Source organism: Etheostoma spectabile, chromosome 4, assembly GCF_008692095.1.
Source record: "Etheostoma spectabile isolate EspeVRDwgs_2016 chromosome 4, UIUC_Espe_1.0, whole genome shotgun sequence".
NCBI lineage: Eukaryota > Metazoa > Chordata > Actinopteri > Perciformes > Percidae > Etheostoma > Etheostoma spectabile.
Window position 1 is genome coordinate 19,770,932 of NC_045736.1, and position 13,547 is coordinate 19,784,478.

The window sequence follows — 13,547 nt, forward strand, 5'->3', positions numbered from 1 at the left end:
TTCTTCAGTCTAAAAAAGGTGTCACAGTACTGCATTTGCATTAACACATCCACACAACACAAAAGAAAAACCCAACACCAACAATGCTCTCATGGTTGTAAATGAAAGTGAGAGGATTTGATTGATGGAAAAACATTGTCATTGATGGGAGATAGAGATGGACCAGTGTGCTCTTATCCAGCTGTGCTCTTCTGCTAATTCCCAATAGATGTTATTATCCAGGGACTTACAATTCAAATTAGATGCCAAAAATTAGTCAGTCCCTTCAGGCATTACAAAACCCTGAGGAGAAAATACACAGAAGCATGTGGACCACTAACTTTTAAAAATAATTTCATAAAATAGATTATTTGTAAATTTAATTACAAAATAACAGAATAGCTTTATTTGTACACTTGTTAATGATGCAAATTGGCGGAAACCATAAGTCAATTTCTCAATTAGTTAATCGACAAAATATTTAATGGCAACTACAATATTTTTATAATTGATTTATTCATCTACTTTTTTTTGCCAAAAATGCCAAAAAGTCATTGGTTTCATCCTTTAAAATGGGAGGATTTTATATTTTTATTACCCACATATCATAGCAAATACATGTGTCACCTTAGACTGTTTGAAAATATCATGAGGATTTTCACTACTGTCCAGAATTTTATGGACAAATTTATATTATTATGAAGTAATTTTATGAAAAGAAATCCTTACCAGGTATGCAGAGGTCAATTTAAACTGGATAATGATAGGTAATGTATTTCAATTAGGAGGGAAATTGAACATTGTTCCATTCCAGTGTTCAATCCAGAAACTTTCCATCAGAGTTTACAGACTTAAACTGTGGCTTCCATCAGAGAAATTGATCATTTGCACCTGTGTCCCGACACAATCACTGTTCAGCCTTAGCCTGTACTGCAAGACAGATAAAATGTCAGCTGAGACCCATAATAGGCAAAGAGATAAATGTTATGGGACACTGTGCTACCAGAAAAATGTGTTCTATAAGATATGACTTCAATTCAAAATCCAGAGGTGTGTTGCTGCCAACTGTCACAAATATGACAAATATTCTTTATGTTTTGCTTTCATTGTTTTTACATTGTTGTTGCACTTGCCATAGAATGACCCCTTTAGCTGTTGTTTTTCAATACTCTCTTGTTTTCTTTTCACCTTTAGCACCATTTCGTCCACCAGACACAGAAAATGAAGTCCGCTTTGATGCCTACGGGGACAGCCTTGGTCGTTACAACATTTTCCACTACCACAAAGAAGATGGACGCTATGTCTACCGTAAGGTCGGCTACTGGGCTCAGATCTTGACCCTAAACACAAGCCTAATCCCCTGGGCTGGCCAGGTTGTGCCAACCTCCCAATGTAGCGACCCCTGCAGGAAGAACGAGGTGAAGAGTATGCAGCCTGGAGATGTGTGTTGCTGGATCTGTATCCCCTGTCAACCCTACCAGTATTTGCAGGATGAGTTCACCTGTGCTGACTGCAGCTTTGGACAGTGGCCCCTGGCCAACCTGACAGGCTGTTATGATCTTCCTGAGGAGTACATCCGCTGGGAAGATGCCTGGGCCATTGGACCCGTCACCCTATCCTTTCTAGGGATGATGTGTACGCTCTTTGTCATTGGGCTCTTCCTTAAACACAATGAGACACCCGTGGTGAAGGCCAGTGGCCGTGAGCTCTCCTACATTCTTCTGCTGGGAGTGTTGATGTGTTATAGCATGACCTTCATCTACATTGCCAAACCATCCACAGCAGTTTGTACACTGCGTCGGCTAGGTTTAGGCACCTCATTTGCTGTGTGCTACTCAGCCCTCCTGACCAAGACCAATCGCATTGCTCGGATCTTCAGTGGGGTGAAGGATGGAGCACAGCGGCCTCGATTTATCAGCCCAGCCTCCCAGGTTGCTATCTGTGGTGCTCTGATCTCCTGCCAGTTGGTGGTGGTGGTGGTTTGGCTGCTGGTGGAAACTCCTGGGGTGAGAAAGGAAGTGAGCCCGGAGAGGAGAGATGTGGTCACCCTCAAGTGTAACAGCAAGGACTCCAGTATGCTCATGTCTCTCACCTACAACTGCATCCTCATCATCCTCTGCACAGTCTACGCCTTCAAGACTCGCAAATGCCCAGAGAACTTCAACGAGGCCAAGTTCATCGGGTTCACCATGTACACCACCTGCATCATCTGGTTGGCTTTCCAGCCTATTTTCTATGTTACTGCCAGTGACTACAGGGTGAGTGAAGTTAGGTTATACCTGCTTCATGACTGAGCACATGTAGTCTCACAACACATGTTTCTCATATCAATAAAATGTTACTTTATTCTTACCTAAATTTTAAGTGAAATACATGCTGTCATAGCAATTTGTATTAAATTTTTTGTTCTGATGGCTTTAGGTTCCTAATCTGAATGTGGATTTTATTTGTATGAAATCACAAATTAAGGTTAGTTTGGATGGATTCAGCAGTCAGCCACGTCTGTGTTGCCCATGGCTCTTAGGAATATATACGTATGCTTTATTACGGCATTGCATTAATTTTTCATAATAGGCTGCATACTAAAAATTGTCAGGTGCTCCCCAAGATAAGAATTTGAACAACCTTGTTGCACCTTTAAAGTTGAAATATTAATGAAGTGAGAATACTTTATAAAATATGTATTCCCAAGACATAGAGGCCACCAAATATCTTTGTCTTTCCACAACAAAACCCAAGCTCTAGTAGTGGTATAATTCATGTAGTGTCATGACAAGATGTATTCTAGGTTTTCTAAGAACAAAAGACACACACATAGTCAATGCTTGTTTCAAATTAACATGTGAAATGGATGGAAGATGTATCAGCTCATCACAACTAAACCTAACCCTGAAAAAATAATATGTAAAACTATTCTAATAAACTAATAATAAACTGTACAGTGAATTGATAGAACTTCAAAGAAATCGGTGGTCTGAGTTATGGGCTTTTATTACTCTGGGACGTGAACAGCGTGCAGCGAGAGAGAGGCAGAAGGGAGAAATAGACAGAGGAATCCCCTGACACAGCTGCCTCTGCAGAAACATGGACAAGGCAGGCAAGACCATGAGGACTAAACGTCCCAGTGTGTCCCAGTGCGTAGCTGTGTGGAATGGAGTGTGAAAGACTGGGATGCTGAGTCCCAGCTGTGCCCTCTGTCCTAGGACTCCAGGGAGGCTCAGAGTAACCATTCCTACACGCCCTCCACGCAATTCACAACCAGAATGGGCTATTCAGTTTGACGCAAAGCTCCCCTTTGACCGATAAATAATTACTGAAGCAACTGACTTGGCACAGTGTCTCTAGTTTTTCACAGGCAGGGACATCATACTAGTGTTCTTCTAGTTTTACACCACTTCTTAAATTGTTGTCACAGCCTGATGCCAATCTCCAGCTGACTAACAAATACAGATTTGATTGTGATCTGTCATGAAACTAAATACTAGCCATGAATAACACATTTGATTATCATATGAAATATTGAAGATGTACAGTGAGGGTTTTTCCTCATGTGCCAGTGCTGGTCATCTCATCTCAGTAGTAAACACAACTGATTAAACACACAGCACTACTATGAAAACAGCCCAGAAAAGTATTGGCATTGATCTTTTCAACCGCTGCCTGACACATTAAGAGATCCTTTCAAGATCTGTCTGTACACCAACCTTTCCTAAATCATTTTTAGTTTCTCTAGTTCAACCCCATAGTGGTTTTGTTTTATCTGCAAAGCTATAGAGCCCGATATTGGCATTATTTCACACAAACTGAACATATTGCGATTATCATCTCTCATGGTGTTCAACAGAAGAGTTGAACCAGGAAGTGCATCTCTACAAAACATGCAGCCATTAGAGGAAATACAGGAATAAATCCAGCGAAGTAGCATTAGTGGAGGAAATATAATTATAGCAGTACACTATCTAGATCAACTGATGAAATCCGTGGGTATCAGGTATGCTTATTAACCTAACTCACATGTTGTGTCTAATTACAGATCAACAACATTGTTCCACTTGTGAAATTTTAACAAATCCCACACTGGTCTCTATCAGTGAATGACATGTCCATGTCAACCTAGACTGGCCTGTGGTGGCTGGTTCATCCAATAAAGCTTTTTACAAAACGCACTGCACAAAGCCCAATAAAAGAAAGGATCTCATCTCCACTGTGAGGTTCTCTGGAGGAATAAAGCTACCTGAAAACAGCAGACATTGTTTATTTGAAGCAGCAGTGTTGTATTTGTAATACAGCACTAAATAATAACACCTGCAGGCCAAACACTGTAAAAACAAGAGTGAACTAAAAACAAGCAGAAACCGCACGCTCTACATCCTGTTCTCCGTACTTGAACAGAAGACATAAAAAAAAATATGATTTGCAAAGGCAGATTCCTTGTCCTCTGCTCTTCCAAAGTAACGTCTTGTGAATTATTAAAACCACTTAACAGGTCATTCGTATGCAATTCTGTCCCTGGTTTTATTCAGAATTATTTCTGAAGGACAGTTAGCCTCTGACTGTGCACTTCGGTCTCCAAATATAAGATAAGATAAGATAGATTTTTATTGTCCCAAAGGAAATTTATTTTGGACACAAAAACAATATCTGCTGTTCAAATGATTCAACACAACAAGGAACATACAGTATATACATACAGTACATAAAGTACACAGACAGCTGCATCACACTGCGTGGACGTGCTCATGTTGCATGCAGACTGCCACTAGCCAACACATCATAATAGTCGTCAAAATGAGGACGGTATTGTCAAAGACAGCCTGGATTGTGGCTGTCCTTGATAATACCATCCTCAGGTTAGATACACACTAAAAAAATAAAATGGTAATGGTGGATTTTTGTAAATTTACATCTCAAACTGAGCGCATCAGTGTAGTATCAGTACTATATTTTAGATGTGGCATGTGGTGAATTCTAATGTTAAATACATCGCACATGGCAACCCAAAATACATCACAGAGATAAATTCAGTGATGTTGTTGTGTCACACGGTAAAGTATGACCCTTAATCAGTGACCACTGTGTTGCAAACGTGGAATATTAAACAATTTTCTATATCTTTATTAATTGGTCCCTATAATGATATCTTCACATAATTTATTATCAATTGTTTACGTAGGCCGTGTATTATAATAGTAAATCCATTAGTAATAATGCATTGTGAGTGAGTAAAAACTGACAACATTGATGAACATTTAAACAAGATGATTAAAAACTATTCTGAAAACAAAAAAATTATAAACTGACTTTGTGTCACAGTACGTACATCCTTGCCCAAACTAATGGGTGTTAATTTGCTATTAACATGTTCTTTTTGTTGCAGAACAGTGTGTGCACAGTACAGTATTGGTGCCCACATTATTTTAATACCAACATTAGCATTCAGGCTGAATGCAGACACCTGCTGTGCCTTGTGAAAATGGGATGCACCTGCCACACACGACACAATGCTGAGCTGTATCCTGGTATCCAGGAAAAAAAAAGAAATTAGCTGAGATTGGAAATGAAGGAGCAAACTGATGCCACATAACAAGATGTGGGCAGGGTGACGGAAAAAAAGGAGCGAGAGTTACGCAGTTGATTGACAAGCAAATAAGCAGATCGCTTAACACCTCTCTTTAGCAGTCCCAGCTGATACTGTAGCTTCCTCCTCTGTTGCACCTGGCTTTGATACTAATCATTTCTTCTCTGACTTCTGAGCCCCAGTTTTAATAAAATGAATATTCTTGTACAGCAAAATGGTCCTCAACCTGTGTGTGTGATTCCACACGAGTAGAGTTAATTTAAAAATTGCTGGCTGTTTTCAACCTTCCCCTCAGAGCCACGTCAGCTCTGTGGATGAACAAATATATTTTTTAATACCAAACAAATGTCACTGAAAATATCAACATTACTACTGGGATTTGAGATGTACTCAAACGTTAAAACTTTCAGTTATTTGTAGGACTTCTTTCAAAATTTGGTGTTCTAGAAATGTGAGTTTACTTTTCTGTTACGTAACGGGTATCTCAATAAATCACAGAGTAATATCTGTGAATTTCTCACCTCTCTTTCCTCCTCCAGGTGCAGACAACCACCATGTGCATTTCTGTCAGTCTGAGTGGGTCGGTGGTGTTGGGCTGCCTCTTCGCTCCCAAGGTCCACATCATCCTGTTCCAGCCGCAGAAGAATGTCAGCACTCTCAGAGTGGCCACCACCCGCTTCAGCGTCACCACTGGCCCAGGCTCCAGTTTCTCTCAAGGTACCACCTGATATACAACAGCATCATTGTAGCTATTGCTAAGCAGCTTATTGTTAAAAAACACTAATACATTCCTCATACATACATTCATTATACAGTACATAACTTCTTTATAACTATTAAAGGCCACCTTTCTGTCACACCTCTAACACTGTCTGTTGTGTTCTCTTTACCTTTTTACAAGTCATGCATGGTTCAGATCAGGCAAACCAGAAAGGCTGAACAGTTTGTCCGGTGATCTTGTGTTCCATTCAACAAACAATTGGAAGATTCCCACCAAAGAACTTTTTTTTTTTTTTTAATGTTTTGCAGCATCAGCCTCCAATGTTGTTCCAACAGTGTGTAATGGACGCGAAGTGGTGGACTCCACAACTTCCTCCTTGTGAAGATCAGCTCATTTGCCAAGCATTGTAAACAGAGTTATATAATCACTAGTCCTGAATCAGGTGTCTCAGATATTAAAGAGGTCATACAGATGATCATCCTGACTTTGTTGTCCTCAAAGTGCTGTAAGTACAATGTCCCAATTATTTTACTTTGTTCTTTGACTCGTAGCGATTTGAAATGAGATGCCAATAATGTCGCATATAGCCCTTGTTTTTATTAAAGATTCTACTTGCAACAATGGAGTAAGTTATGGTAAATCTGTTAAATGTAATATATACAAGACGTTTTTAATGTAGATTTTGGTGAACCAGTTTGTGCTTTCTTGTAATTTATGTAAATAAAATGTGTTTTGTATTAATACCAAAATTACTTATAGTCGGACTATTTATTTGCACATCATCAGATGCATATTCCAGAGGATAATATAGCAAATAAATATCTATTATCTGTTAAATTAACTGCTCATGTAGTGTTTTCCAACCTCAAAGGACAAAGCATTTTACACTTCTTTACACTGTCTCTCATTCACAACACTCAGACACTGATGGTGACAGAGCTGCCATCGGGAGCAATTTAGGGTTTCAGTGTCTTGCTCAAGGACACTTCAACATCTCAGAAGGAGCTTTGATCCACGCCATGTGCCAAACCCAATCAGTCTCTACATGACAATAACCAGCACAAATACCATTATCTGTTGATATTAATAAATAAAATCCACCAATTGCTGTCCAAGGACACACGCTGTACTCGTTACTACCCCCTGTGTACATGAGGCAGATGCTTTGGAAACTAGACCCATTTGTAATTTAACACTGCCATCTTGTGCCCAGATTGTTTGATCTGATCTTGCACATTGCAACATGCAGGCTGGGACTTGCATATGTTAAATATATTAAATATAGTAGTGTTAAATATAGTATTTTGCATATGGAGGAAGTGGACATATGATCAGAACACTATCTTATTTTATTAGAACTGCTCAGTGGCCATCATCAAATTACTGTTTTATATAAACCAGGTGCACCATGTGCTGCAACAACTCCTTGTGTAAGAACAAGAGCGTCAACTTGTGTGTAAAGGAAAAAGGGCTCCACCAATATCAAGCTAAATATTTAGAGTCATTATTATTATGAGAAGATATCATCTTGCAGAAACGTTTTGACCAACAAGCTTTATTTCACAGTATTATTTTGGCGTATGACACAGTTGTTGACAGCAGTCTGGGTAAACATCTTTGTTAAGAGTCATCAGACAAAGCCACATTGTATCTAACTAACTTCCTAAAAGGAAGAGCAAAATGTACAACACAGGAAACTAAATTTTAGCATTACCAGGGAACAAATGAGGAACGAATGGGGAACTGTTAGTTGAACCATTAGTTAGGTTAATAAGTAACTCCTAATCCGATTTTATGGAGTAGATAATGCATAGTTATTGATTAGGTATTGATCGGTTGATTGTAAAGAAATCAGATACACTTGATAATTGATGAATCGTTAAAACGTACTTCCCTCATAATTCCTAATGGAGGATATAATGGATAACTATGAGTGATTAGAGAACAGACTGGGAGATTGTGTATTAATGAAATATATATTAATGAGCTGTTCCTGATCAACTCTGAACCAGATGCTGAGCAGCACAAAACTATAACTCATTTAACTTATTTAAAAAATAATTACTATTTTTTGTGTCCAGCCCAAGTAAAGTGATACACAATACTAACCAGTTAGTTCCTCATTACTTCATAATTATGTTATGATTACTTACCCTTTTTGTGGCCCTTATTGTAAAGTGTTGCCATGGAAATTGTTGCCAACACAAAACCACCTATGATACCATTTAACAATATATTACTTAGTAAAGTAGTAAGTAATATCTCATCTTTATCATGTTAAGTGCGACTTTTAATTTAATTTACACTACCTAACATTAGCTGTTTATTCGTCTTCTCTGATGTTTTTGTGTATATTTTTAGAGAAGCTGTAGTTAATAGTTACTTCACTAAAACGAACTGACAGAACCCAATCTTCAAATCTCGTTTCAGTTTACTTTACTTTTCAGTTATTTTCAAGCAGCAGTTTTGAACTGAACAGTATATGAAAAAAAAGATTAATTAAAATTGATAACATTATTGACGTTTTGGACACCGTATTAATACGGTGTCACGCTAGGTGGCGGTACAGTAACCAGAAACTGCTAAAGGGCTCTGCCAAGTGAGCTCCGCCTCTTCCTCTGACTGTGAAGCGTAGCTGTGTCAACTTCCTGAAAATCTCAGACAGTCATACAGACACCAGGAAGTCACACAGTGACAGCGTTGCTAAGCGAGCTTGTTCTCTTAATTACATCCATGCCTAAACAGCGGGGAAACTGACGGTCTGTTCGACAACGTTCCTCTCTCCCTGCTCAGCTGACACTGTTTAAAGTTAACAGGTGAGTACAAGCTGTGCAAAAATTCAGGTCGTACTCACAATAAAGCGGAGGCACTATGGCTTCCTTGTTCCAAAACACAGCAACGTTACTGTCGCACAATGGTGAATTGCTATTACGTTTGGCAGCGTATAGCATAGTAGTAGCTGTAATTTTACTCAGTAGGCTACTAAGGTACATGTATGGTTGCATTGTTTTGATGAGCTGCTAAGTTAGCTTCTCAGTGCAGGCATGTCTGAACTTGTCCAGCCATCATGCCCAGATGACCAACACAGCGGATTTCTGTGCAGGGGTTTCAGACAGGATCATGCCACCAAAGAGAAGATCTTCTTCTGCAACCAAAGCAGGTGGCAAGAAGGTGAAACAGGAGCCTGAGACACCAAAGCCAAAGGATGCCTTCACCTCTGCTAAAGAGGCCCTTCTTGCTGCAGGGACACAGGTAAAAGGCAAGAGGAAGGTGGATGAGTACTGCAACCTGTTAGCTGCAGAGGTAAGAAATATGCTGTATAAATGTACTAGTATATACATATTCACTTACATGAGTGTACAATACAGAAATGTATGCAATCACATTTAAAAAATAAAATGAAATTTGACACATTTTCTATGTTGTCTCCACCAGGTATACAAGGACTATGACTGCATGCTCAATCAGACCAACATTGGTAATAACAATAATAAGTTTTATGTCATTCAAGTTCTTCAAGTTAACACTGATTACTTTACTTGGAATAGATGGGGCAGAGTGGTAAGTTTGTCCTACAACAGATTTCTACTAAACTACAGTCATTACTTAATTCTGTTTTGCTCACGCATTATATTTTGCCCCGGATTGCCTCATCTCTAATCTAAATTCAGGGGGAAAGTGGGCAAACGAAAAGTACAAAGTTTGATAAGCCTGAGAAAGCTGTCAAGGACTTTGAGAAAAAGTTTAAGGACAAGACCAAGAACAACTGGAGCGATCGGTTGGACTTTGTGTCTCACCAGGGGAAGTACACGCTGATCGAGGTGGACGGAGAGCAGGATGCTGAGGTCAAGGTAACGTAAATGTACATCCCACTGTAACAAATTGCATTGAATATGAAGCCTAGAAGCATTGTCTCATAGTCTTAGGTAACCACCATCTATGACAGACTTCATCAGAGAAAATCTGTATCTGTATGCGCTTTAGCAAAATCTCAAATCTGGCTGTACTTTGGGATATTGCAGGTGGACACTGTTGATGGAAAGCATGTCAGTAAAAATGTCAAAGCTTGCACCCTTGACAACCCTACCAAGAATCTCATCGAGCTAATTTTCAGCAATGACATGTTCAAGGAGGCAATGGAATGTATGAACCTAGGTGGGTGTGACTCAGTTTACTCCTTTTTGCTCAAAGCTTTTGGTGAAGTCTCCATTAACACAAGTTGTTAATGCAGACTTCACCCTGGAAGTAAAACAAAATGTCACCTTCTTTACCAAAATACAGTGCGAGATGCCTTTTCTATGCACAAACAAAGAAAATATACAGTATAACAACTTGGTTGTGTTGTGTGTGTGTGTGTGTGTGTGTGTGTGTGTGTGTGTGTTACACAGACATCAAGAAAATGCCTTTGGGCAAGCTCAGTAAGATTCAAATTGCAAAGGGCTTTGAAGTGTTGGAGGAGATCGAGGCAGCCATTAACCAAAAAAGCAGAAACAACTGTCTGAAAGAACTTTCCTCAAAGTTCTTTACCACAATACCACACAACTTTGGACGGAACAGACCGCCAATCATCGAAGACAAAGAGATTGTGGAGAAAAAGAAAGAGATGCTTATGGTGAGATTTTTAATTTCAGATCATATGTTGGAAAAAGCTGTCATTCAGTGTTTTCTCAGTTCTAAAGTCACTCTCCTAACATGCTCTGTAAAGGTGCTGGCTGACATCGAGCTTGCCCAGACTCTGAAGTCAGAGACTGAAAAGGCTCAGGTAGAGATGATAGAAACAATGACAGTTCCTCATCCCCTAGACCAGGACTACAATTCTCTCAAATGCAGCCTCACTCTAATGGACAAGGAGACAGAAACATTCAAGGTACTGTGTCAAAAGGGTTAAAAATGTTTTGGTAAATACAAAGCACTTGATCATCTTCCATTCATGTAGTCCTCTCTTAAACCAATTATAACTTTTTCTCATTTGAAGATCATAGAAAAATACCTGGAAGAGACTGCAGGTGGCTATTGTAACCCAAAAATTGTCAATGTTTGGGAGGTTGATCGTGAGACTGAGGTAGGAACTGGATTCAATCTAGTTTAATGTGACCCAGAAGACTGAGGTCCTCTGACCTAACACATACATTGCACATTGCAGGGAGAGCGATTTAGCAAGAATGATAGTCTGGAGAACCGCCGTCTGCTGTGGCATGGTACAAACATAGCGGTGGTGGCAGCTATCCTGAAGAGCGGTCTGAGAATAATGCCCCAATCAGGAGGCCGTGTTGGTAGCGGTATCTATTTTGCATCTGAAAACAGCAAATCTGCATGTTATGGTGAGTCTGAACAAGATAATGATGAGATTGATTGCAATCATACAAATATTAGTGTTTGAAAAATCCCATTTTTCTGCCATGTATTTTCAGTGCGACCCTCTAAAAATACTGGAGTGATGTTTTTGAGCGAGGTAGCCCTTGGCAAGGAATACACCATCACGAGAGACAACTGCTCCTTGAAGAAGGCCCCTGCAGGCTTTGATAGTGTGGTGGCACGAGGATCAGTGGAGCCAGGTACAATACTACTTTACTTTTATTCGTACAGTAAAGTGAATTCTGCTCTCAAGTTCACTGTCAGTATTTTGACAGAGCCACATGTCTTTTGTGTCTATAAACAGCTGTTTGTCCATACTCTAAGTTGTATTATAATTTAATCTGCACCACAGTCTTGTGAGAAGCCTGCGTAAAAATGACCATGCAGTTCAAAATCCTCTTATTTCAATAGATCTCCATTTGGCTCCTTTTGTTACTAGTTTCCACAATATTGATACAAAATTTAAGAATTTCTTTCATCTTTTGTTTGGTAAAGTTGCTAACTCCTGTGTTTTCAGATCCATCCAAGGACATCTTCATCACCCTGGAGGGAAAGAAGATTGCTGTGCCTCAGGGTAAGCCCATAGCTCAGCCCCAGTTCTCAGACAGCCACTTCAGCAACAGTGAATATCTCATCTACAATGAGAGCCAGTGTCGCCTTCGCTACCTGCTGGAGCTTAAAATGAAGTAATTATTTAACTCCAACAAAGAAGCATGTCTTCTTAATTAAAAAAGTTCCTCATTACCACTATATTCTAAAAAGATTGGCTATGCTGTTTTCTTATAATAATTTGGTTATTGTCCTTGTTATTAGAGTACTGTTATTGTGCATATGTACCTACCATGATTCATGAATGACTCGTACTTCTCTGTGCCTTATATTTTGCACACTGTAAAACTGGCCTGATTGTGATGGACTACACTTCAGTTACACTTCTGGTTTGAGAAGCTTACCTTTTTAAATATTGCATTGTTTAATCAAAGTTGTAGCGCTCGTATAAACCTGTCCCTCAAACAGAAAATGTCATTGATGTGTACTGGAGGAGGACTTTGCCACATGCCTTTTCAGTTATGAACATTTTGACAAATGTTATATACTAGAGCAGAAATAAAGCTAATACTTTATGCGTAGATATGTTTACAGGCCAAAGTATGAAGTGGAATTTGTGGCTAATGTACAAGCACTTTCATGAAAAGAAAGCATCTGAAAGGGCTTCAGCTATGCAAAGTAATCTACTGTAAGATGTAAGTCATGAATGGCTTGGCCAAATTCCTTGCCCAGTAAGTCTTCTAGCTATATGTAATAAATGCCACTCCCTTTGGAATGGTTACAAATGTTACATCATGTGTAGCATATTGGAAATGTAGATTATCGAATAATCATTATGTTGATATCCCTCATTTTGCATTACTTTGAGTTTAGATAATAATGCTGCTCTCTGACCCTCCTGGAGATTAAGTAAGTAAACAGACCACACTACAAGACAACTGTGATTTAAAAAAAAAAAAAAAAAAAAAAAAAAAAAAAAGCTACAAGCTACACAGTTATACAAGCTACACCTTATCCACTACCAGAATTGTTTCTGGTCCTAAACAAGTGTATGGATTTACAATATATTTTGATGTTTTTGGCTCTTCACAAAAGAAATGTCTATCTGAAAGTCTTACAGAGCAAATTATTTAGCTCTTCTTCTTGTGATTTTGAATTCTGATTTCAAATGCTGCTGTAAAAATCTAATCAAAATAACACAGGACTGTTGAGTTGATATTTCATGACCCGTTGGTTCTAAAACTGAGATACAAATGTGTCCATTCTCAGACAATGCTGATCAGATTATGGAAAAACTGAATAAAATGTATGGTCTTCCAAATTTTGCATTTTCTTTACACATATTAGCTCAAGGAAGCTGCTACA

General features: G+C 39.0%; 2 protein-coding genes and 1 long non-coding RNA gene across 5 annotated transcripts in view; all 3 read left to right on the plus strand.

Moving 5' to 3' along the window:
* The window catches only part of grm2a (glutamate receptor, metabotropic 2a), a 32,759-nt gene extending 25,742 nt beyond the window's left edge, over positions 1-7,017 (plus strand). Inside the window, exons 4-6 of one of the 3 annotated variants that reach the window (XM_032514375.1) lie at positions 1,174-2,237; positions 6,097-6,274; positions 6,459-7,017. In XM_032514375.1, coding sequence (XP_032370266.1) covers positions 1,174-2,237; positions 6,097-6,274; positions 6,459-6,496 — 1,280 coding nt within the window. In that variant the 3' untranslated portion in view covers positions 6,497-7,017. The remainder of the gene's footprint in view (positions 1-1,173; positions 2,238-6,096; positions 6,275-6,458) is intronic. The other 2 variants (XM_032514374.1, XM_032514372.1) reach the window with 2 other exon arrangements.
* Positions 1-13,547, plus strand: part of LOC116688438 (uncharacterized) — a 466,907-nt gene that overhangs the window by 424,472 nt on the left and 28,888 nt on the right. The gene's annotated exons all lie outside the window — the stretch shown is intronic.
* parp3 (poly (ADP-ribose) polymerase family, member 3) lies at positions 8,705-13,161 on the plus strand. Its single transcript, XM_032514403.1, has 11 exons — positions 8,705-9,094; positions 9,382-9,581; positions 9,714-9,839; positions 9,950-10,129; positions 10,301-10,433; positions 10,667-10,890; positions 10,984-11,145; positions 11,254-11,340; positions 11,422-11,599; positions 11,690-11,833; positions 12,151-13,161. Exons 2-11 carry the CDS (start codon positions 9,399-9,401, stop codon positions 12,321-12,323), a joined length of 1,590 nt encoding a protein of 529 aa, XP_032370294.1. The 5' UTR covers positions 8,705-9,094; positions 9,382-9,398; the 3' UTR covers positions 12,324-13,161.

Bases quoted from the DNA above. Each gene is read 5' to 3' on its own strand.
- parp3 (XM_032514403.1), top strand. From the start codon at position 9,399: ATGCCACCAAAGAGAAGATCTTCTTCTGCAACCAAAGCAGGTGGCAAG. The intron at 11,146-11,253 runs GTACTGTGTCAA...TCTCATTTGAAG, and splicing joins AGGAGACAGAAACATTCAAG to ATCATAGAAAAATACCTGGA. The intron at 11,341-11,421 runs GTAGGAACTGGA...TGCACATTGCAG, and splicing joins AGGTTGATCGTGAGACTGAG to GGAGAGCGATTTAGCAAGAA.